The 24,769-nt window shown below is 40.6% G+C and overlaps 2 protein-coding genes across 2 annotated transcripts in view; one reads left to right on the top strand and one right to left on the bottom strand.

Moving 5' to 3' along the window:
- Positions 1-3,786, bottom strand: part of Poc1b (POC1 centriolar protein B) — an 82,355-nt gene extending 78,569 nt beyond the window's left edge. Inside the window, exons 1-2 of the mRNA XM_026397263.2 lie at positions 3,721-3,786; positions 2,974-3,058 (exon numbers count right to left, since the gene is read on the bottom strand). Of these exons, the coding sequence (XP_026253048.2) occupies positions 2,974-3,058; positions 3,721-3,735 (100 nt within the window). The 5' untranslated portion in view covers positions 3,736-3,786. The remainder of the gene's footprint in view (positions 1-2,973; positions 3,059-3,720) is intronic.
- On the top strand, positions 2,969-4,467 carry LOC113188797 (uncharacterized). Its single transcript, XM_077798669.1, has 2 exons — positions 2,969-3,642; positions 4,336-4,467. Exon 1 carries the CDS (start codon positions 3,191-3,193, stop codon positions 3,617-3,619), a length of 429 nt encoding a protein of 142 aa, XP_077654795.1. The 5' UTR covers positions 2,969-3,190; the 3' UTR covers positions 3,620-3,642; positions 4,336-4,467.
- Positions 4,468-24,769: the final 20,302 nt, after the last annotated feature.

The following is a 24,769-nucleotide window of genomic DNA, read 5'->3' as shown; positions in this document are numbered from 1 at the left end:
TCCAACAGCTCAAGTTTACAAATAGAGGAATGTAAATATCTCCCCTTTCATTCAGATGTGGGTATGGTTTTCTGAGATGCTGTATGCTAAAAAGACTTCCAAATTCACATTCTGATGCCCTCTTCCAATGACAATATATCTAAACTAGACCTTTTTCTTCTTATGATCAACTTTCTTTGATTTCTACTTGACTAAAGGAAAATTAGTTTAAACAATAAACAAAACCTAAAATTTAACGTGATGGCTGAAAGAAATTAAAATTCTATGCAATCAAAATAGCAATAGCTCAAACTGCACATTTATGAGTTTTTAGGGGAAAAAAATGCAATGTGCAGTGAATTTACCCATCAACATAAATCATACCCAATTTTGCTTGGACTTTTACATTCTGTAATGTTAAGTCTGGCACTTAAGTGTTCTGTATATGTCAATTCACAGTCAATTTAAGGAGAAGAGACCATATAGACAAATCTCTTAAGTAAAACAACTCATAAGTAAGGCACTTTGAAATATTAAACAGCAGCACTTTGTGTACTCAGTTTCAGTGTAATACCCCAAAATGAGCCACAGAATTTCTAGTGCTCTCACAGATGTCTGTTGGGTGACTTCTGATAAAATATAATCTTCACTGAGGCTACTGTCAGCTCAAGATAAAAGTGCTGTTGTGCTCTTCTATTTTTCAAAACGCCAAAGCTGATTATTATCTAGGGCATCACAAGTCCTCATTTGTACCTTAGGTAGGCCCTCAGGTGTCCGATAAGCACTAAGACATAGTCCTGAGTGTGGATGAAAAATGGTTCCATCGTCTTTAAAATGCCAAATAATGTTTACTGGAACAGGGAACCCATCTTTAGGACAATTTTGCATTCCTACATAGTTTTTTTGCTCAGGAACCTCTGCACATAACTCAGTCACAGAATTAAACCGTATTTCTTTGTTTGAAGTATATTCAAAGAATTGATTGCCTCCTTGACCATGGCATCCAAACAATGAAAGGTTAGCACCTGTTGGGTTGTTGTCAGGAGAATTATAATCTAGACATTCCGAGGAGATGCCTATACTGCGAATAGCCCCATGCCACCCTGCTCTATCCTCTGGTATGTGTAAATTAGAAAACACATTTTTCAAATACCAGTCAAAGCTCTTGCATCTAAGTCGTTCTCGTAGTAATTTTCTTTCAGAAATATCTCCATAAGCTTCTTTCCTTGCTGGAGGGTTTCGATTGTAGAAATGTTCTTTGTATTCATCCATCCACACTTCCGCTGCCCGGGCAGTATTCTGTAGGAAATTGGGGCGAGCATATGGTGCCCGCTTAGGGAACACATGGCCCACGTGAGAACACGGGTGGATCTCCAATTTACCACCACACTGCCACACCCTAAATGACAGCTCGAGGTTTTCACCTCCCCAAACTTCCATTCCAGTGTCATAGGTTCCTAGGTACTGAAAATACTTTTTGCTGACAGCAAATAGTCCTCCGGCCATGGTAGGTGATCTGATGGGGTCAATTCTTGATTGCCGCCTGTCCCTTTCATGCTTGGGGACAGAATGCCACTGAAAAGTTAAACGCCAATCAAACCCACCAATCATGGGCTCCCCAGTCTGCATATAGAATTCAAAAGTATTCCAATCAATAGTGTCTATAACAGGACAAACAATTGCTGTTTCATCTGTATCAATCCTTTCCAAAAGTGGTTCCAGCCAACCAGAATTACACTCGCAGTGACAATCCAAGAAAGTGAGGACTTGCCCAGTGGCAAAAGTGGCCCCAATTAGGCGGGCCCTAACCAGTCCCTCTCGCTTATTGGTTCTAATCAAGCGAACTCTATCAAGCTTACTGATGTAAGTTTCAAGTTGTGCCTTCAAATACACTCTGTCACTCAAGTCATCAACCAAGATGATCTCCTTCAAAAGGACTGCAGGGGAAGTTTCTAAAACACTGTGAATGGTGCGAAGCAAAGTCGACCAGGCTTCATTATAGAAAGCGATGATAACAGAGGTGGTGGGAAGCTTCCTATAGTTGAACTTCTTGGATTTACACTCATACATTCTTTTATCCTCTATGTGGCGATGCAGAGAGATCCTGTCACTGAGATAAATATTGATAGCATATCTCTCAATGAGTTCTTCTTGCTTCTTCAGTTCCTCCTCATTGAGTTGGAGTTTGCTGGCTCTTCCCCACTCCCCAAGGGCATGGGAATCTGCAGGAGGCTTTTCATAAAGAGGTCGAGACAAATCCTCAGTCTCTTCCGCAAAGTTTGAGTGCCTTCTAGACCCCCGTTGCCTGGCAAGGCCGGCTCCTGAGGAAGCGTGGAAGGTAGTGACCGAGAGCTCCACCAGGATATAAGCCACTGTTAAGAGCGCCAGCAGCAGGCAGCTCTTGCCTGCCCACGTCCACCTCACAGCCATCCGGATCCTCCAAGGCTAGGACGTAGACCCGGCCACCAAGCCACCACGCAGAAGCGCTGCGAAACCCGCAACTTGAATGCCCGGCTCAGGTAGGGGTGAGTTTCCCAGCAGGTCCTTCTTTTCATGCAGGCGCTCGGCTTCTTTCCAGCCACCGAGAGTTTCCCAGAGGCCACCTGAGACCCTTGGGTCCTTAGCCTCCGGCACGGCGCAACTCTTCTTTCCCACTTCCTCCTGCTGCTCTCAGAACTTTTCACAAACTCTCCAGCCAACACCCCACCCTCTCCGGGCCGAGGACAAACCCCTCCCCTTCCCACTCACTCCTCCTGGTGGTTACTTGGCGAAAAGTCGTCTGCTAGGCCCAGCCAGCAGGCGGCTCTTGGCCCGACCCAAGTGGGGTGACCCAAGAGTCTCCTGCTGCCCCAGGCTCCCCAATCTCCGGCCCTTCTTATCCCCCATACAGGTTCTCAGTGGTTCTCCTGGGGGCCAATCTGGACAAAAGGAAAAGTTTATGGCCAACGGAAATGTTGTTTCATCACGAAAAGAAAAAAAAGAAAGAAAACTTACCAAGTTGTTTGCCGTTGGGGCTGAAGTTCACAGAGGTGATTGCAGCTTTGTGGCCTTTAAAATAACGCTCCAGAACGGGGTCCTCCTAGGAAGGAAAGTTGTCAAGTTCAGAAAGCAGGTGCTAATCGGAAACTCTGGGGGTCGGGGAACCTAGGCGGCCCCTCCCGGGGGCGGGGGGGTCGGATCGGGAACCGCCGCGTAGAGGGCGGACCGCAGAATGGGAGCGCTCGGGCGCGGCACCCAGCACCCCGACGGGGAGACGCTGGGCGCCGGCTGCCCCGGCAAAGCTGGCAAAATCCTCCATCCGCGCTTCCCAGACTGGAGAGCATCCGAGGGAGGACCACCTGAAGGCTCATTCGAAACGCGCGTTCCCCGGCCCCGCCCTCCGGCGCGGAATCCGCAGGTGCGTGTCGGCGCCCCGGCTCCCGCGCTCTCCGACACCTCCCAGGTGATTCTGACGCAGGCGCTCCACCGAGACCCTCCGAGAATTCTAGGGGGCCATGGGCCGGCCGGTCTCTGCCCAGAGCTTCGGGACGCGGGGAGGAGCGTCGGGCAGCCCGCCCTGGAGCTCGGCATTCCCGCCGCTCAGCCGCCGCGAGACGCCGACGCCCCAGGGCGAGGGGCCAGCGGCAGAGCCGGCTGCTGACACCTGCCTCCATCTCCCGCCAGGTGTGGGCATGTTCCCGACCTGGCCCCCGCAGCCCGCGGGGACGACTCGGGGAAAGTGCCTGGCCAGCCGGTCCTTACCGGAGCGGAGGCCATGGGTGTAGCAGTTAGCTCCGGATTCCTGCCGGAGTGGGGAATCGGGGGAGGGGAAGGGGTAGGAGAGGAGGGGGGGGACCGTGCGGCGCCCGGAACCGTCTGCCTTGAGCGGCAGCGCCTCCCGGTCACTACAACAACGGCGGCCCAATCAAACCCCGCGCTCCAGGCGTGGCCAGACGAGCCCCGAGACTCTGTCCGCGCCGAGGACTGCGGGCCCCCTGTCGCCGGGCGGGCCGCTCCGGGACCGAGTGCTGCCACACACTAAAGCCAACGTTTATTAGCCAACCACGTTTATTAACGCCAGCGTTCTCCCGGGTTTGATGCTAGGAAGGGGATAGTAACCAGGTCCGGAATGAGAGCGACCGAAAAAGGAAAGGGGCTGCGAGCCTTCTATCGATGCAATCAGTGTTCTATTACACGTTAAAGAGACCGCGCGCGCCCACGGGTTTCCAACTCGTCCCCTACAGCTTGTTATGACAGGAGAGAGAGCTTTGATACGAAGAGGAGCAGCTTGCTAGGTATTAGTATAGTATGGTATAGAGTATCTAAATCCCTGGAGGACAGATTTGAAGTAGTTTAATCACATTTCTCCACCCGCAGTGCCCTACGAGAGATACCGAAACCGGACACCTGTGGTGTTCATCCATTTTAGTGTTTTCCTGCTGTTTGTGTCTATTCTCATCTGCTCGTTTGTGTATGTTTAGAATAATAAAATTACACATATTTAAAGTCTTTAATGACTTAGTAGCGTGTTTTTTGGTTTCAGTTACTAGACCACATAGTAACTTTTCTACAGTAAGTTTTCTTACACATAGTATCATTTGTACTTCAGCAACATTATGAAGTCGGCACAGTTACCAAATGTTACCAATGTTAGCAAATTTCAAACTTTATTCTTAGATATTGATCTTATAGGCCATACGGAGATAGCTCTTAGTACGTACCTTTAAAAAAAAAAAAAAAAGGCTGGGGATGTGGCTCAAGCGGTAGCGCGCTCACCTGGCATGCGTGCGGCCCGGGTTCGATCCTCAGCACCACATACCAACAAAGATGTTGTGTCCGCCGAGAACTAAAAAATAAAATATTAAAATTCTCTCTCTCTCTCTCTCTCTCTCTCTCTCTCTCTCTCTCTCTCTCTCAGTACCACATACAAAGATGTTATGTCCGCCGAAAACTGAAAAATAAATATTGAGATTCTCTCTCTCAAAAAATAAATAAATAAATAAATAAATAAATAAACCCTGCCTCAAAGGATGAAGGGTACAGCTGAAAATTATAGAACAAAGATTCTTGGCAAAAAAAAAAAAAAATGGCATGATAGACCATGATAAGGTACATATTCTGTGTAAGCAAAAGGCATGCTACATGCTTTAATTACAGTTCTCTTAACTGGTTGCGTGGTGACTGAGTTTAGCGATTAAACAGGTAGAAAATGGCTTTAGATTGCAATACAGTACTAGTTTAATTCGTTTGTTCAACCTTGAGGGATACTAGTATGACTGAAATATTTTCCCTGACCTAAAAAACTCAACAGTCCAGGTTGATGAATCTCACTCATATTTTAGTATGTGTAATGCTGATATAGGGCTCTATTGTCAGAGATGCTGATTGAGCATATATGGTGTGAAATCTAGGGCTCTGCACATGTAACAAGCTCCCTAGATTATTGCTGTGTTAGTGTCAGCTATAATGGTAAGAAACATTAATCTTAGAGATGATGTGGCATGTGCCAGAGAGCATTGATACAGAGAACACTTGCTTAGCATATACAATGCCCTGGGTTTGATCACCAGTACCAAAAGAAAAAAGAAAAAAAAAAAGAAAGAAAAAAGAAAGAAAGAAAGAAAAGAAAAAGAAAGCAAAGTGACTTGATATCAGCAACCTGTCAGTTGGCAGGACTCTAAGCATTGCTGCTTATTCCAGTCTAGTTTTAAAAAAAAATACCTGATATGCTTAAAAAGGTTAGACGCTGTCAGGAATGTAAAATAACATAGAACTGTGGAAAACTGAATTTGAAAGTTCCTCAAAAAGTTAATCATATTATGCACAACTGTAATCCCAGCCACTGGGAGACTGAAGCAGAAAGATCACAAGTTGACCAGCTTCAGCGACTTAGTGAGATCCTGTCTCAAAATTTTAAAAATGTAAAAAGAACTGGGGATATAATTCAGTATTAAAGAACCCTTGGGTTTAACCCCCAGTTAAAAAAAAAGTCAATGAAAGAATTATTTATGATCCAGCAATTTCACTGGTAGTATATCCCATAAGTATTCAAAGCAGGGGATCCAACAAATAGTTTGTAAACTAATGTCTGTGGCAGCATTTTAAAATGATAACACCAAAGGAAAAATCACTAAGTAGTATCCAACAGATGAATGGGTAAACAAAATGTGATATATACTTATGGGAAATATTATTCAGCCATAAAATGAAGTTCTGATATATATTATCACAATTGGTGAACCTTAAAAACATGTTAAATAAGCCAGACACCAAGGAACATATATGATTCCATTTAATAAGTTCCCCTAGAATATACGGTTTCATAGAGGCAAAAAAAAAAAAAAAATAGAACAGAGGTTACCAGGGATTAGGAGTAAAGAAGAATTAGGAGTTACTTTTTTAATGGTGTAGGTTTCTGTTTGGGATAATGAAGTTTTTGAAACAGTGAAGATGTTTGCACACTGTAAGTGTGCTTAATGCTAGCAAATTGTACACTTAAAATGATTAGAATGTTAAGTTATATTTCATGCATGTTTCACCATGATAAAAGAATAGCAATGCTGGAAACTGAAGAGTAATCAAGACCTCAGGATTTCTCACAGCCATGATATGTTTACCACTGGGCACAACAGAGTAAGAGAAAAAGGAAGAAACAATTGAAATTATCTGAGAGAGAGAGACAGAGATAGAGAAATAGAGATAGATAGATAGAGAGAATTTAAGAATATATATTTCTCTAAATGTTTTTTTTAATTAAAAAAATAAATGTTTCTTTTTAAGATAGTAAATAATGAAGAAGAGATAGAACATATGAAAGAACATTTACATATTCATTGTAAAACATCTGTATATCCACTGTAGTTATTCAACGTTTTTTTGTTGTTGTTGTTGAGTCCGTTATATCAGTTATCTACTGCTACAATAATGCTAACAAACAACCATAAGATCTCAGTGGTATATAACAATAAATCATCTTTAGTTCATTAGTAAAGCAAAGCAAAGCATATGTTTTTAGTTGAACAGACGAGAAGGAAGGAATTACTTATTGTCCTATCACTTAGAGTTAACCTTAAAAAGTTTATCATATACCTATGATGTCCATGGTACATACTTTTCTAAGTATCTCATACATACATTCCACACAATTATCTCATTGGAGGGGTGCTGTTATTACAATTTTCATTTTACAGGTGAGAAAATTCATATGCAGAAACATTAAGTTACTTAGCATACAACTAAGAAGTGGCAGCATTGACAATTTTAGACACTTAGCAATTTGTCCCCCAAATCTACTCTTTTTTTTAATGGTGCTTTTTGCATGATTGCAAGTGTATTGTAAATATGACAAGTTTTGTATACTAGCCAAGATGTTAATAATATTTTTTAAAATAAAAGGAATGTATCCTTTATTTTCATTCCACAGTCCTCATTTAATACTCCAAATTGCCCCTCCTGTAGTTCTTTTTCATGTTTGATTTTGTTCTTTTCTGCCATTCCTTATGTTTTCAAACAGCAATAACTCAGAAGTGCACATTTGGAAATGTGATCAAAATTGAAGTATTTTCTAACCTCAAATTTACTTGAATTAATTTAATTCCACTTGCTACAATAATTATTTGGGACTTCACAAAATTGCAAAACTGTCATTCATCTGAGCACAGCCATAAGCAAGATCAATATTTGAAAATCTACAAGGTATTATTGCAGGTCATGTAGTAGATAAGGAAAAATGACATTTAATTAGCCCCTCTTTTACAGGCCTCCTTCAAACCACAAGTTGAATTTAATTACTGGATCCCCTTTCTAGTTTTAAGCTCTGATCCTTCCCAGGTTAGTAGTCTTTACATTTAAAAATTCAGGCATAGCACAAAAGTGCCACCTACTGTTCATATTATTGTATGGCACTTGGATTAAACATACTGTGCAGCTTGGTTATAAAAAGTGGAACTCTCTTCTTGGTGCAATTGCTCCAAAGTATAAGAAAGTACATAGAAGGGGAATTGATTTGAATCATTAAAGCAATAACATTTTTTAAATGGCATGATTTATTTTAACCAAAAAACTTTCTCTAAATCCTATTGATTAAATCTTCATGGTACATTTTTAATCTTTCTATGTTTCTGCTCTTGTGGCTCTTGCCACTCTTTAGGCACTCTTCTTCTGTGTCTGAGATTATTTTAGTTACCTTTACTTTGCTTTCTTGCTTCAAGACTCTCTCCCTGCCTGTCTATCCTGCTCACTGTCAACAAATATGTAAGAATCACTAGAGCAGCTTGTTAAAATTACAGATTTGGGGGCCCCAACTCCAGAGGTTTTGATTTAGAAAGTCTGGTGTGAATACTAGAAATCTGAGTTTTCAAACAAGATGTCTAGGTGATTATAAAATACATCAATATTTGGGAACCACTGGACATATCATGCATTTAAAGTGCTTTCAAAATGCACTTTAAGTGTACTTTAAAATACCTCAAACCAAGTCTTATTTCCTGTCTACCCAGACATCTCCCCTGGGCCAGTACTTAAGCAATCAGAGTTAACAATGCACAGCCATACTTTGGAGGCACTGCCAGAACTGTTCCTGTAGTTGTGAATGTTGTGCTACTCACTCCCTCCCACTACCACACAAAGAAACCTATCTCTGAACTTGGAAAGATACCCTTACTTCAAACTATCTTCCTCTGAACATGTTTCACTATTACAAAAACATAACCTAATATTTCTTCCTTTGGGTCCCTATAGTGTGTTCCTTAGTGTTCTACTTGGCAGTATTTTGTATTGCTGCATTACATCTGTTATGCTTATGTGTCTACCAGTCCTCATTGAAGAAAGATTGGCAAAGTCAAGAACCGCGACATATTCATTTTGGTATCATTCTTCAGCCATTATAATCGCAGACAGGTTATGATTACAGCAGAGGCACAATAAATGTTTTCTGTGTTGATTGAGGATCTACAGTGTTGATAGCAAACTCCGTACTCACTGAAAAGACCTATAAAAGAAATAAAAACATGATATTGTCCTCAATAGTTTAAATTATTTTAATTTTTTTAGTGGTTGATGGACTTTTATCTTTATTTATTTATATGTGGTGCTGAGAATTGAACTTGGTGCCTCACACGTGCTAGGTAAGCACTCTACCACTGAGCCACAACCCCAGCCCTCAATAGTTTAAATTCTAATTGGGGAGACAGGATTCACTACATGAAACAATGAAAACCAATCAATGGAAAAACTAAGCTATGTAAAGCAGGAAGTCCATAGGAATGATGTAGATATCTACAGCAATAACATTATTGTATTTAATCCATTCAAGTGCAGATTTCTGGGTTCTACTCCGAGTTTCTGTTTCAGTAGGATTCAAAAATTGGCACTTAAAACAAGTACAAGTTATGAAAAGTACAAGTACCTTGGTTCTAGATGCTTATGCTACTGGTAAACCATCCTGGGATACCAATCAAAAGCAGGGAGGAGAAAAAACAAACTAGTATTTTTCAGGGGATGGGGGAATGAAGGTTATTGCTTAATGGGTATGAAGCTTCAGTTTGTGAAGATGAAAAAATTTTGTAGGTAGATGGTGGTGGTTGTAAAAAGTGTGAATATATTTAATGTCTTGGAAGTATACTCATAAAATGGTTAAATGGTAAGTGCTGTGTTATGTGTATTTTACTATCATAAAATAGGGGAGGTATTGAAAGGGACGACAGCACATGAATAAAACTGGTATTTATGGGACAAATTCAGTACAACGAAGTACACTGGAGGAATGAAGGAGCCTAGCATTGTTGGAGCAGTGGCAGTAGAAAAGTAAAGAAAGAGATATTTATGCAGGTGTGAAATAATTAAAATGGGGGGCGGGCAGAAAAACTAGGATGCTGTCCTTGGTCCTGAATCAATAATTCTTGTTAGCAAATGGTTATCTTACCTATCCTAAAAAATTGGTAACTCCTCTTCTAAGGGTTAGAGCTTAATTCTTAACCTTTTTAGAAAAATTTTCTGTGACTATTACTATCTCATAAAAATAAAATGATAGTAATTCACAGTTTACATAGCAAATTCCATGTATTTTGGCAATTGTAATAGGCTTCCACTTTTAGAAATTTTTCTCTCTTTTCTTACTAGGAAAGCTTACTTGCCTGTCTTCCCTTTGATTCCTAGTCATATGATTGTCACTGGAAGATCAGTTAATGTGAAGCAACCCTAGGACTTTACAAGTGACTGCATAAAAGAGATGGTGGTGAAAATGAAATTGATAATGTCTAGCAGGTCTTTGCTAAATGTCAGTCCACAAAGAGACTTCCTTAGACCACCCTATATACTGGGGTTCCTCCTTTCAACCACTCCCTAGTCTATTACCACATTTAATTTTCCTTTAAAAAAATTATACACACACACACATGCCTTTATTTTTATTTATTTTTATGAGGTGCTGAGGATCAAACCCAGGGCCTCTCACATGCTAGGCAAGTGCTCTGCCACTGAGCCACAGCCCCAGCCCCCAATTAATTTTCTTTATAGCTCTTGCTATTCCCTTTATCTTCAGTGATATTCAAAATCTTTGCATAACTCAGTTCATTTGCTTCACCAAGTTCTCACTCCTTTTCTAAAATTAGTTTCCCTTTTATTCTCTATCGGACTATACCTTTATTTATCTTTAAATGCATGTCTCTTTCAACTAAAAAAATAGACAAAAATGATTTGGATAGATGTTTCATCAAAGAAGATACATAAAGGTTCAGTAAACATACAAAAAGATGCCCAACATCATTAGTCACCAGGAAAATGTAAATCAAAACCACAAGATACTATTTCATAACCACTATGATAGCTATCATCAAAAAGACAGATCATAATAACTTTGATGAGGATGTTAAGAAGCTAAAGTCTTCTAAGTTGCTGGTAGGAATATAAAATGCTACAGTTACCTTTTACCTAGGAATAAATAAAATTACCCTATAGTCATTCTATTTTCAACTTTTTTTCAGAACAGTCTATAAATCCACAAACATGTTTTTGTTGGCTACTAAAGTGTTCAAACATTTTTCAAACAATAGAGTTACCATCTAAGCTAGCAATTCTACTCCTAAGTATGTATCTAAAATAACTAGATACATATGTCCACACAAAAATGTGGACACAAATGTTCATAACAGTGTTACTCAAAGTATCCAGAAATGGAAACAAATCAAAAGTCTATGAAATGATTATGAATAAACAAAGTCTGGTGCATCTATATAGTGGAATATTATCTAATAATAAAAAGAATGAAGAATGGTACAATGTGGATGAAACTTTAAAGCTTATGCTAAGTAAAAAAAAAACAGACATAATGTATGTTTCCTTCCATATGCAATATCTAATACAGGCAAATTCATAGAGACAGAAAGTAGATTACTGTTTGTCTGAGACTGGGGGAAGGAAAGAATGGGGAGTGGCTACTAATGAGAAAGGTACTTTGTTGGGTTGAAGAGAATATCCTGGAGTTAGATAGTGGTGATAGTTTTACACCTTGATGAATATATTAAGAACCACTGATTCTGACACTTAAAAAGGATTTTTTTTAAAGAAACCAACACAAATAACAACCTAGCTCTCACCAGAATATAAACTCCTGGCTATAGTTTGGATCTGTAATGTCCCCCAGAGACACATGTATTCATAGCTTTGTTCCCAGCCCATGGCACCATTGGGAGGTGGTAGACCTTAAGAGTTAGGGCCTAGTAGAGCATCTTAAGTCACGTGGGAGGGTGCCCTCAAACCTAGTCTCCCTGGTCTCCTCCTTTCTCTTTAATTCCAGACCATGAGGTAAGGGGTTTGCTCCACTATGCACTTCCAGCCATAATATGCTGCCTTGCCATAGGCCCCAAAGCAACAGGACTGAACTTCCAAACTTGTGAGCCAAAATAAGCCTTTTCTCTTTATGAGCTGATTTTCTCAGGTATTTGTTACAGTAACAAACCTAAGAAACTTTCAGTAAATCTCATGGAAATATGCCATACTGTCAGAAGCAGTATGGAGAGTCACTGTGAGAGATCATCATTGGGGTGTAAACTTCATAAAGGCAAAGACATTATTTTCTTTTTAATTTTTTTATCTTTTAAAAAATTGTTCTAATTAATTATACATGGCAGTAGAATGCATTCCGACACATCATACATAAATGGAATACAACTTCTCATTCTTCGGGTTGTACATGATGTAAGATCACACCAGTCATGTAGTCATATATGCACATAGGGCATTAATGTCTGATTAATTCTACTATCCTTTCTACCCCCATACTCCTCCCATCCCTTTATTCTCCTCTGCCTAATCCAAAGTGCCTTTATTCTTCCCTAGCCATGCCTCCACCTTATCGTGAATTAGTATCCACATATTAGAGAAAACATTCAGCCTTTGGTTTTGGGGGAACTGGTTTATCTCGCTTAGCATGATATTCTCCAGCTCTATCTGTTTACCAGCAAATGCCATACTTTTATTCTTCTTTAAGGCTGAGTAATGTTCCATTGTGTGTAAGTACCACATTTTCTTTATCCATTCATCTGTTAACGAGCACCTAGGTGGGTTCCATAGTCTAGCTATTGTGAGTTGATCTGCTATAAACATTGATGTGGCTGCATCACTGTAGTATGCTGCTTTTAAGTCATTTGGGTATAAACCAAAGAGTGGAACAGCTAGGTCAAATAATGCTTCCATTTCCAGTTTTCTGAGGACTCTCCATACTGCTTTCCATATGATTGCACCAATTTGCTGTCCCACCAGCAATGTATGAGTATACCTTTTCCCTCACATCCTCACCAACATTTATTGTTGCTTGTATTCTTGATAATTGCCATCTGACTAGAATGAGATGAAATCTTAGAGTAGTTTTGATTTGTATTTCTCTAATTGCTAGAGATGTTGAACATTTTTTCATATATTTGTTGATCAATTGTATTTCTTCTATGAAGTGTCTGTTTAGTTCCTTAGCCCATTTATTGATTATTTTATTTGATTTTTGTTTGTTTGTTTGTTTGAACTCTTTATTTATCCTGGAGATTAATGCTTCATCTGAGGTGCATGTGGTATAGATTTTCTCCCATTCATTAGGCTCTCTCAAAGGCATTTTCTTGTTAATATACTGCTATAGCTTGAATGTCCTTACTAAAACTCTAGTTGAAATTTAATCCCCATTGTGAGGTATTAAGAAGGTAGAAATTTAACTCAACTACAATATTTGGAGTAGGGCCTTTGACAGGTAGTTATGGTTAAATGAGGGCCATAAGGAAGGCCTTAGCTCTACAGAAGAAGAGGGAGCTGAGCTAGAAATTTCCATCTCACCATGTTCCACCTTGTGCTGCCAAGGAGCTTTGCAGGTTCCTACCAACAAGATGCCAAATGCAGCCACCCACAGTCCCTAGCCTTCAGAACTAAAAGCCAAAAAAAAAAAACTTTTACTCTTTCTAATTCCTCAGTCTGTAGTAAGAGTATCAGCAACAGAAAATGGATTGAGAAATCCACTAGATGCCAGAACAATGTCTAAGACATAGTGAGGACCCAATACAAATTTGTGACTTCGTGAAGAAATGAAAGGAAGAGAGGTTTCTGCATAGAAATGTTAGGGAGTTGTTTTTGAAAATTCAGTCTTAACTGTGTTTAATAGAGTTGGAATTTTCACAGAAGGAAACTAGGTTCTTTTGAGACTTGTTTCTTCTATATAAAGGAAAACCACAAATCGGAACCATTTCTAATGTATTTTAGAAATATATTTCAAACTTGGTCATCCTAGATTTCTTACTAATTATAAAAATTACTGCAGTTTAGTCAAAAATCTTATAGCAGGATCATTGTCATTATACTCAGGTTCTGGTAAAAAACAAACATTTTTATTCTATATCCTTGATTACTAGTTGGTAGCCCACTTTTCTGAAGCAAGCTCACAAGATGTGTTTTGTTTGGATACTTAAGTATTCAAACATTTTTTAAAAAAGTGAACCAAAACGTTCAGTTTGACTCAATATGCATCCCTGTTATTGCTGGGCATGTCCTGTTTCACACATTTAAATGATATTTCTGACTCTTTGCATCACTCACAAAGGCCTAAGTTATGCTGTTGTGACAAATAAACCCAAACATTTCAGTGACTTAAAATAAAAATGTTTATTTTTTGTTCATATCACATCTCCATTGGAGGTCAGCTAGAGGCTCACTTCTCACGTCCTTACCTTCCTCACTCCAGAAAACAGGCTGTCAGGGAAGTCACTGTCAGGAACATTTTTGGAAGCTGAGATCTGGAAAAGACTGCAGGTGGTGGCCACAGTGGCTTTCTAAGGTTTCGTCAACTAAAGAAAGTCTCATGTCTTGCAGAGAAGTAAAATTCTCTTTCAAAGAGAAATTGGTGAGTTATATGTTCTAACACAGGCTTGGAGCAATTTACATTGAATATTGTATGCAAAAAATAAATGTGTTTTATTAACTTGACAATATCAAAACGTCTCCGACATAAAAATTAAGAAATATGTTTGTCAGTTCCTCCACCATTTTTATAAACCAACACACTTTCAGATTAATAGACTTGAAACTTTGGTTCTCAGTTGAGGCCACTCACCCCTGGATGAGGCAGGAGATGAGTCATAATCTTTGTTTTATTTTATTTTATTTTGGGGGTGGGGGTGGGGAATGGAGCCAGGAAACAGGCTTGAGGTTTTGTCTTTGCATAGAAGAACCACAGGTGATTCTGGCATACTGCTGCTGGGTGTTTTATCCCTGTGGCCACATTGATTCCTGACTCAGAGGCTGAGAACACACAGACTCAGACAAATAACTAAAGATCAGAATTGGAACATTCCAACCAAGATGTAAGGGATTAATAAAGGACTTGCTATGTTTGTTGTACAAGTGCATTTTCAAGTCTAGATGAGTAAGTAATTGAGAAAAGAAAAGTCGTGAAGAATAGCATGAAAATTTCCATTTCCTTCCCTAAAATAAATTTAACACCATCGAGATAATATGGGTATCATTACAGTCTCCTTCCTGGAAGATCATGTTTAATAAAAGTTATATCTTTATCCCTCCATCTGCCTCCCATCCTAAGGTTTAGGTAAACACTCTTATCAGAGGGAGGAGAAGGAAGGCCAGTCAGAGAACAGGCTTCTGATGTCATGGCTTTCCCAGCCCAAGGGACTCACTCTGGGTCTCTTGGAGAGAGGAGACACAGGAAAAGCAGCGGAAGTTATTTTATGATCAAGTCAGTGAGACATCTGGGAACAGGCTACATTGGTTTGGTCCCCTGGAGGCAAATTAGAAAATAGTGACTAAGGAAGCATCTCCCTTCATAGTCCACAGTGTGGTATTGACACAGCGAAGCCTGCAGAGATTCTATTTTGCTGGGTATTGTGAATTTTCCAGGTCAGAGTTCTTAACTAGGACTAATCCTCACCTCACCCCAACTCTTGGGACATTTGGCAATGCCTAGAGAAAGTCATGGTTATCACAGAGATATGGATGCTGTGGCATCAGTGGGTAGAGATCACTGATACTGCTGAACCATGCTGAGATGCAGAGGACAGCTCCCCAGCAAAGAACTGTCCAACCCCAGATGACAACAGTGCAGAGGCCGAGATTCCCTGATTGAGATGAAAGCACTGTGCTAACATGTGTTATATTGTTGAAATTGTTAAATATGTTAACATTTGTTAAATGCTCAATAAATGTTGATTCACCATGGGTTGGTCTCCCAGTGTCCATAAGGTTTTAAGTAATTGGCACTTCTCTCCGACTCACCACATATACCAAGATTTTTTTTCCATTATAACTAACACACACACACACACACACACACACACACACACACACACACACATATATATATATATATATATATATATATATATATATATATATAAATGGTACCGGGGATTGAATCCATGGGCATTTTACTACTAAATCACATCATCCAAGGTCTTTTTTTTTTTAATACATGACAACAGTGGAATGCCTTACACATATAGAGCATAATTTTTCATATTTCTGTATATAAAGTATGTTCACATCAATTTATGCCATTATACATATACTTTTTTTGCATTACAATTCTTTAAGGTCTTTTTAATTTTCATTTTGAGACAGGATCTTGCTAAACTGCCCAGGCTGGTCTCAAATTTGCAATTATCCTATTTTAGCTTCCCGAGTCTCTTGGATTATAGGTGTGCATCACTACACCCAGTTGAAGACACACTTCTTGAAAATAGTGGGGTTTTTTGTTTGTTTTTTGAAGGCCTTGCATGTGATAATTTGTGTAGCTTTCTCCTAAGAAGCTGTTATCAAGTCAAGGTGCTTATATTTGATGGTATCTTTTTCTGACCTTCTTTCTCCCCATCCCTCCTTCTTTCCTCCCTTTCTTTCTTTCTTCTTCTTCTTCTTCTTCTTCTTCTTTTTTTTTTTTTGAAATGGGATCTTGCTGTGTTGCCCAGGCTGGTCTTGATCTCCTGGGCCCAAGTGATCCTCCTGCCTCAGCATCCTGAGTGCTGGGATGACAGGCTCGCCATACTGTACCCCATGCCATCTTAAACTTCTCAAAAAGTATCATACTGCATACTCTTCTAAAATTTAAGGCTTCATTCTCTGAATTAAATCAGGAATTTTTGAAATATTGCCTGGGGATATGAAAAGTAACCTGTTCCTCTATGAGCTGATTTATTATCAGTTATATAATCATTAGTTGACTTTTCCAGCTGCTAATACTACTGTCAAATTTTGCATATGCTAATCTTTCTCTATGATGAATATTCAGAAAAAGAATTAAATAAAAAACATTAGCTTTGGTAAATTCCCTGGAGAACAAGCATTTCAATTCCCTCCAGTTAGTCATAGGAAACCAGAGGTTGGTGAAGGCTTTTTGACTTGTACAACTCTATTCAGCAAGTCAGCCACAGACCCAAGACTTCAAATTGAGGCTCCACAATTCCAGTTCAGGGCTGCCCCTCAAATAATCATAAATGTGCAATCTTTGCTGAAGATGTGCTCAGCAAGAAATTGCTACTTTTTATTCATCTTGTATAACTAGTGATATTCTGTATGGAATACAGATTTAGTCCTCAGGCTCCATTGATATATTCTTTCCACAAATGGGCCAAGAAGTGTATTAGGCATTGAACATATAAAATAAGTACAAATGGGTACAAAGGTAGAAAATTCACATTCAAAGCCCAAGTAGATAACAAAAATTAGTGAGGTAGGATTCTCATATACAATACCAGTATCTTAACTCAATTGTATGGATTTTACTGGACATGTTTTTACTAAAAAATGATAACAAAAGCACTGTTTATCTGAACTTCAAATTTAAACTAGGTATCTTGCATTTATATTTGCTAAATTCAGCAAATAATGGCTAATTGGAATAGGACAAAGCAGGGAAGTGCCTTCTTCATCTAAAGGGGCAGGTGCTTGTCAGTCCTAGAAATTATTACTTTAAGAAACACTATTTCACTATTTCACTATATTTCACTATATTTCACTATATTTCACTATTTCACTGATATGATTATGAGTGACTATCTTCATAGTTTTCAGAGATTACATGAAATACTAATTGCTTTTATGCTAATTGTTCACAAAAAAAAAGAAAAGATAAACCAAATGCTTTGTTGTCTTGTTTTTATTGTCTTAGCATGATCCCTGATGTATGCCTTGTCCAATCACCTGCCATCTGCCACTGTGAACCTCTAGATTGCTCTGATGCTGAATACCCTTATCTGTCCATGCCCCACCTGATAGAGTTCAAAGACTTTGGGTTACTTTCCCCAACTTTGCTCTCTTTTAGCAGGAAACAGCTTGGAGATGTCATCACCCATTTTTCCATAGAAATGGAATGTAGAAATCGACAGTAGGGAAATGTGATGGTGGTACACTTTATGCCTTGAAATATAGCCCTTGCAGCTCTGCCACAGCAATTTATTTTTAAAATGGACATTTCTTTCTCTTCCTCTCTCTCTCTTTGCCCCTCCCCAAACTTTCCTCCTCCCTAATCTCAGGGGAAACAGGATCATCTTTCTTCCCTATTTATGCAGAGTTATCTGTCATTGACTACACACCCACCATAGGAAGGAAGTAATCCAGACTTTGGGGATGGTACCAGGAGATCTCAGAATGACTATGTCTCCAAATTAACAATTCAGGACCGAGAACTTGTGGAATGTAGCTTTTGCATCACCTTTTTAAAAGCCCCCTGTTCTTGCTTGGTGGGCAGAATCACAGCCTCTGGGACAGGAAGCCTCTGTGTTTCTCCTTTGCTAGAAAAGCAATGAAACTTCTTTTTACTTTCTCCTCAAAAAACAATTTAAAAACCAAGAAATACAGCCCTAGTGTTAGCAAATTATTGAAATGATCACGATACATTGGAAATCCAGATTTTTAGTTAAAAAATCTCCCTAATTTTAAGTTACAATGTTATAAAAGAGCTTATGAACTTTAAATGAGCTTATCTTTTTTTTTTTTTTTTGTAAAAAACAAACAAATATGACCCTTTAAACTATTTGGGCCATGGTGGGGGACAGTGTAATGCCAGATTTGTGGGACCCCAATAGACCTCCAGGAGCCGAATCCAATGCAAGCACACAAGAGTCTTTATTGCAAGCTCGAGCCTGGACTCAACCGTTTCCGACTTAGTGGTCCCCAGGAGTGAGCCCCAACCCTTAGTTCAGTAAGGATTTATAGGTTTTGAGGGGTTACTGTATGTGTCACAACATCACACAGCAAATCATTTCACACCGCGGGAATATCAAACAACAACTCTTAACATTGATTAGCAGATTCATTGGCAGGAACAAGTCGGGTAAGGGTGATTGGTTAGTTCAAGTGCTGGATACTTTTGTACTGTTTGGTTAGGCCCTGAGGGGTTGCAACAGTGAATATGCTAAACTTGCAGGGTTGCCTAATCTTGTTATCAATCACCGAAACTAGTGGGAGGGTCACTTGGCATTTCAGATATTTTCCCTGTCTCACTCTGATAGGTTGTTGCTATGGTCTGAAATTAGGTCTTAAGCATTCTTTTGGTCTTTTCAGGAACTTGTATTTGCTGAGTCAAGGACATCTGGTACAGACAAATGACTCAGCAGGGTAGCTATGTGCCTAGGAATGGGTTTTCCAAGAACTAGGGTCACCCCTCCACACACACCCTTGGCCCTGCTCTGAGGCACAGGCTGGTTTTTCAAAAATGGAGTCACATCAGTTTCTCAACAGGAAATCATGTTTGTGAGTTGTGATGGTGTTCATGTAAGCCTCAAAATAAGACCTCTCTTTCCTATCCAAATGAAAAACCATTTGAATCACATAGATGTCAAGCAGATTGGAGATAAAATATCAGCTTTGATATTAATGTTGAAACAATAAAAGTATTTCAATAAGTGAACAATCAAATAAGCTTGCTAGTAGGCTCCTGAATTAACTAGTCTCCTCCCCAGTCCAGCCCTATATCCCAACAAAAGCAGAGTTTACCTTACAACTATGAGAGTAAACCAGATCTTCCCTGTTTGCAGATAGATGTGGGGAGAGGGGACCCCCAAAAGAACACCAGAGACCAAGATCGATGTAAGCAGCAAAGAAGTGTTTATTGCGAACTAGCTCTGTCCTCCGTGCATACACACAACAACTGGTGACGCTGAGAGGCCCCGAGCCCAAGTTTGCAGCAGTTTTATACACTCTTTGGGGAAGGCAGGGGCTTCACATACATCATAGCATTTCTTAGCAAATCATCACACACCGCAGGAAAATCAAACAACAACTCTAAAACATGATTAGCACATTCACTGGTGGAAACAAGTTGGGTAGGGGTGATTGGTTGTACAAGAGAGGGATTTGTTTGAACTGATTGGTTTAAGCCACAAGGGGTGTACGTGCTGAACTACATGGTTTCCCAACATGTTATCAACCACCATAAACTACTGGGAGGTCATCTGTCATCCCAGGTATTTTCCCTGTCTCATGCTGATTGGTGGTTGCTAGGGGGTTGCTATGGGTCCTCACCTAGCCTGACTGAGTCAGGGACAGCTGGCTCCGCAGATCTCTCCAGTTATTTGTAGATAAACAACTCAGCAGGGTAGGTATGTGCCTAGGAGGGCTCTGTGGGTCTTTCCAAGGACAAGGGTCACACCCTCTTCCTCGGACAGAGTTGAGCCCTGATCAATTAGGACAGGCTTTGCTCTGAGGTAGAGGCTGGTTTTTCAACTCGATATGGAAACGTGAGCAATATAATTAGTTATTTGCCTCCCTAAACAGTTGGATTTGGCCCATGAGTCTCCAGTTTTGTTCATCTGACTCAGTGTGAAGAGAGAGGGTGGGGGTGAGGACATCCTAACCCACATAGGTACCTTACCCCTGCTTTAGAGAAAGTCTTTCAATGTTTATAGCTTAGTAGAGGAATAGATGCCATCAGCATCAAAACACTACCAGTACTTGAACCTCTCCATAGGATCCATCTCTAAAGCAGGGGTAAGGTACCTATGTGGGTTAGGATGTTACAGAGAAACTCTTCCTGCCCCTTCTGTCTCAATTTCTGCTGAGGCCTCAGACAATAGGTGCTCAGTTCTCTAGTTCTAATGGGAAGGACTCAAACATCCATACAGGGCTTTCAAGCAGGAAGCAGCATACCAGTTGCTTCCTGTGCCTGGAGCTGGGGGAGAGAAGAAGCTTTCATGTTGAAAGAATTCCAGGAGCTTGACTTAAACTGAGGGGGATTCTTTAATTGCTGAAATAAACGATTTTCTAATGAAAGGTGATTTGAAGACTTTTTTTTTTTTTTATTATCAGCAAAAGCTCAGAGAGAGCATGGAGCCTCTTGCTTGTACCCCAACAAGACTACATCCAGTAGCAGGGTAAAATGTCGTAGCTCTGGAGGTGAATTTGAATAGGCAGAAGAAAATAAGTTTCTAATTGTACCCTATGAATGTTGCTTTTTTATTAACCAACAGTGTTACATATATTTTTAGTTGATAATTTCAAGAACTTATCTCAAACCTGCATGACAGCTTTGATCAGGGCACAACTCTGTTTCCCAGTGAACCTCTTTACTCTGACCTCCCTCCTTGCTTGTCTTTTCCTCTCACTGACTTTCTTCTTGGGGCAAAGTGGCTGCCAGTGGTCGGTGCAAACATATGCTCCCTGCTCATTTTCGAAGGGGAGAGAGCCATAGAACATATTCAGTTTGAATATAGCCCTTGCTGCTATATATCCTCAGTTTCTTGCTGAGAAGAACACCTGCAAATTCCTATGACCAGGAAACATTGTATAGGGGTTGAATTAGACCTGTATTTTTAATTAGTTCAGTCAATGGAACATAATGAAACTACTCAAGATCCTCCATAGACATTTAGAGAAAAGGTAAAACCAATCCAAACACATGGCTGCTACCTAATAGGATAGAAATCACATAGATGTCAATAAAATGGGAAAAAATGTGTATCAAGGATCAGGAAGGACTGGATAAAAGACATGAGCTTTGAGCGGAAGCCTACCTGTGTGGGTGCTGAGGATCAAGCCCAGGGTCTTGCAGGTGATAGGCAAGTGCTCTACCACCAAGCTCCACCTTCAACCTGAAGCCTCTAAAGAGGATTGATATTGCGTGGAAGGTGAGTTGCAAAGGGATCGGTCATGGAACATGTCAGGCCCTGCAGATGGAAACTTCATAGATAATCCTGTGATTATACTGTGGAAACTGTAAGTAGTTGGTTTGTTAGAGCACAGGGTACTGGGAAGGTGGAAGAGAGATAAGACTGTTAAGTCAAGGAATTTGAACAGGGTATCAGTAGACCTGGCAGGAACCGGATGAGGCAACACAGGCAGACAGGGTAGTTGAGGAGAGGTTAATCAAAGGGCTATTTACAAAGGTGTGGCCAGGATTAAGAGAAATGAAGCTAGGTGCTATGGTATGGGGCTAGCAATTGCAGAAAGCCAGTTCCATTCTGAAGGGGCAATGTGGAAAGCCAACACCAGGAAACTGGATCTTAGAACCCGTGGTTCTGCACGGTAGGAGATGTGGCCTACCTGGTGGAGAGGGATTTCCTACTCTTATCAGCCCGACTGGAAGGAGTTTGGTGAAATAATATCCCAACTTCCCCCTCGGTTAGTACTGGTGGCTTTTACTGGTTAAAATCAAACTCTTAAGAATTGAGGGGGGAAAGAGCTCACCAAGGCAACCTCCACAGGTCAGCATCCTGGAGCCCAGAACAGAGTAGAAAAAACGTGGAAAGTGGATCCAGAGAGATAAACAGAAAACAGCCCAGAAAGAGGGACTAACATTTGGAGGAACAAACAGAAGATGCCAGAACATATCCTGTAGGTCTTGGGAGGTCATGGAAGGTTTGAGGGTCAGGAGCACTTCTGTCCTCTAGAGGGCGCTCAAGGATTTCGCTCCTTCCTTTCCCCAAAGAAGAGAAACAGGCTGCTGGTGAACCCCACTCAGGGAAAGAGCCCTTGGCTAGGGGATGGAACCAGGAAGAGTAAAGGGTTCCTTCTGGAATGGGAACTCGCCTCTGCACTTAAATGCACCAGTTTTTTTGTAATAATAACAAAGTAAACGAAGCTAACACTAAGTATTTACCATGGGCCAAGGTTCTTACCTCTCATTTAGCACAACTCTGAGGAGTATTATAAAGAGACTGAGGGAGCCTAGACTTAAACCGGCTTACATAGGACTGCTCTCTGCTCTGATTTAAGCTGTTGGCTTAGTCAGTGGGTCAAAGGTTGTGCTTGCTTAGAGGCCCTAACAAAACCTAGGCAGGGTCCATAAAGAAGGAAACAGACCAGAAAAGGGAGAAACTAGGAAGACAGGATTTGTCTTCTTGTAATAAGTTTGAGCACATATTTAGTAACCAAGCACTCACTACCTTCCAGGCTGTGATCTGGGTGCCAGGGATACAAAGGTGAACAGGTGAGGGGGCTGAAAGCCTGACTGGGTGGATTGGAGTCCTAGGTCTGTGGTATGCTACTTTGTGACCCAAGAAGACTCACTTAAGTCATTTTATTCCCTGCTTCCTTGTTCCTAAAACATAGATAATTTTAAAAATGTGAAGCTCTTAGAAGAATGCCTAGCAGATCATTCCTGTTAACTGTGTAAAGAGAGATTTTCAAACTGCCTATAGAACTAAGAATTCCATGAGAGATAAGTAAGGTCTGCCACTGACTGAGAATAAAGAAGAGGAGGCATATGGTTCCAGACCAGTGTTCTTTTACCTAGAATGTCCCTTCTGCAGCAGCAGCTAGACAGGACCCAGAGGTCCTAATTATAGTCACAGATTGAAATAACCAATATTCCAGCCTCAGGACTGTCTCAGGTTTAGCACTGAAAGTCCTGCACCTTAATTTTGGTGCATTCCAATCAGTTCCACAGGAACTAGGGGCAGTAGTTTTTTTTAAAAAACATAATTATGATGTCTGACCAGTAGAGATCATTTATTTTGTCTTGGCCAGTTTCAGCTTATAAAACCGTGTCTTATTCAGGCCTGTTGTAAATTACCCAGCCTTATATCCTCAAGATTTCCCCCACTTCACAATAGCTAGCATCCCTCCCTCCCTTCTTTCCCAGCCATTTTCCCTCCTGTATCCATTGAAGTCTTAGCAGGAAACAGATGGCACCCTCAAAAGAGCTTAGCTGAAAAGAATCTCATGAGGGGATTATTTACAGAGGTGTAGGCAGGGTTAATGGAACCAAAAAAGAGCCGAGGATATACTCAGGGATTAGTCCTCACAACTGGAGGTCTGCAGGGACAAGGGGAGGGAGTGCTGTTCCTGAAGAACTATCCAAGAAACCAACATGGCTGGCAGTTGGAGCTTTTGCCTAAATGTGGAGAGGCAGGAAGGACAGGGGAGGAGGGCATCAAAATTCTGGCCTTGTCCTCTTTCTACTCTGTCTTCTTGCCAGGATCTCACTGCAGAAGACAAGAAAAAGCAATTTAGACCACAGGTTTTATAGAGGTTGGTGTCCCAGGCCGCAAAGCATGCATCAGAGAACACAGGAAAGGGCAGAGAATACATCTAAGAATATCCATCCCAGGTCACCTGGTTGTCAGTCATATAGACACCAATACTTTTAATCAATGTCATGAATAGCCTGAAAGCTTCATGGATATTCTCCTTTTTCCTGGTGGAATCATCTCTCTCCATTTGGCAAATGAATCTCAAGTCTACCAGATGCAATGTTTCAGGAAGAGGGCAATATTCTTGATGTGGCTTATTAAGGGAAATAGTGAGAGAAGCTTCTTGTCCTCTCCTGGGCTCCTACGGCTGTCTATTCAGTACCTTGTGTTGGCCACGTGATCTGACCACTTCAAGGACAGCAGCACAACCTCTCAAGAGATTATTTCCCAGCAGGTGCCCTAAGTGAGCCTTCACTGGGTCACTCTATCATTCCATCAAGCTAGCTGCTTCCAGGAGATGTAAGGACAATGAGTTTCATGATGTGTAGCTAATACTATTGCTGTGAATGAGTTCCTTGAGCAGTAGAAAATGTGTGTGTGATACCATGGGGCGAATAAAGCAGGAAATCCACCACATATAATATTGCTGGCAGGAAAGGGAAGTTATTCTCCAGAATATGCACTTAGTCCCATGAAGACAAATTACTGCTCCTTTCATGATGAAGCAGTCTAATATAATTGGCCTCAATGGCTGATGTACCTAGGAAATGGTGCCAAATAAGGGCTCAGTATTGACTTTAGAAATTTGGGCACTCTGCAGTGGCAGTGGTTAGACCAGCCATGGTGAAAAGTAGTCCAGGCTTTTGATCCAGTATACTTCTATTCTGGTTCCCATGACCTCTTTGTACATGGGCCATTTGTCC

This window comes from Urocitellus parryii, chromosome 5, assembly GCF_045843805.1.
Source record: "Urocitellus parryii isolate mUroPar1 chromosome 5, mUroPar1.hap1, whole genome shotgun sequence".
In the NCBI taxonomy this organism is placed as follows: Eukaryota; Metazoa; Chordata; class Mammalia; order Rodentia; family Sciuridae; genus Urocitellus; species Urocitellus parryii.
This window is presented reverse-complemented; position numbering and strand designations above follow the sequence as displayed.

Coding starts and splice junctions, on each gene's coding strand:
- LOC113188797 (XM_077798669.1), top strand. CDS start 3,191: ATGGGAGCGCTCGGGCGCGGCACCCAGCACCCCGACGGGGAGACGCTG.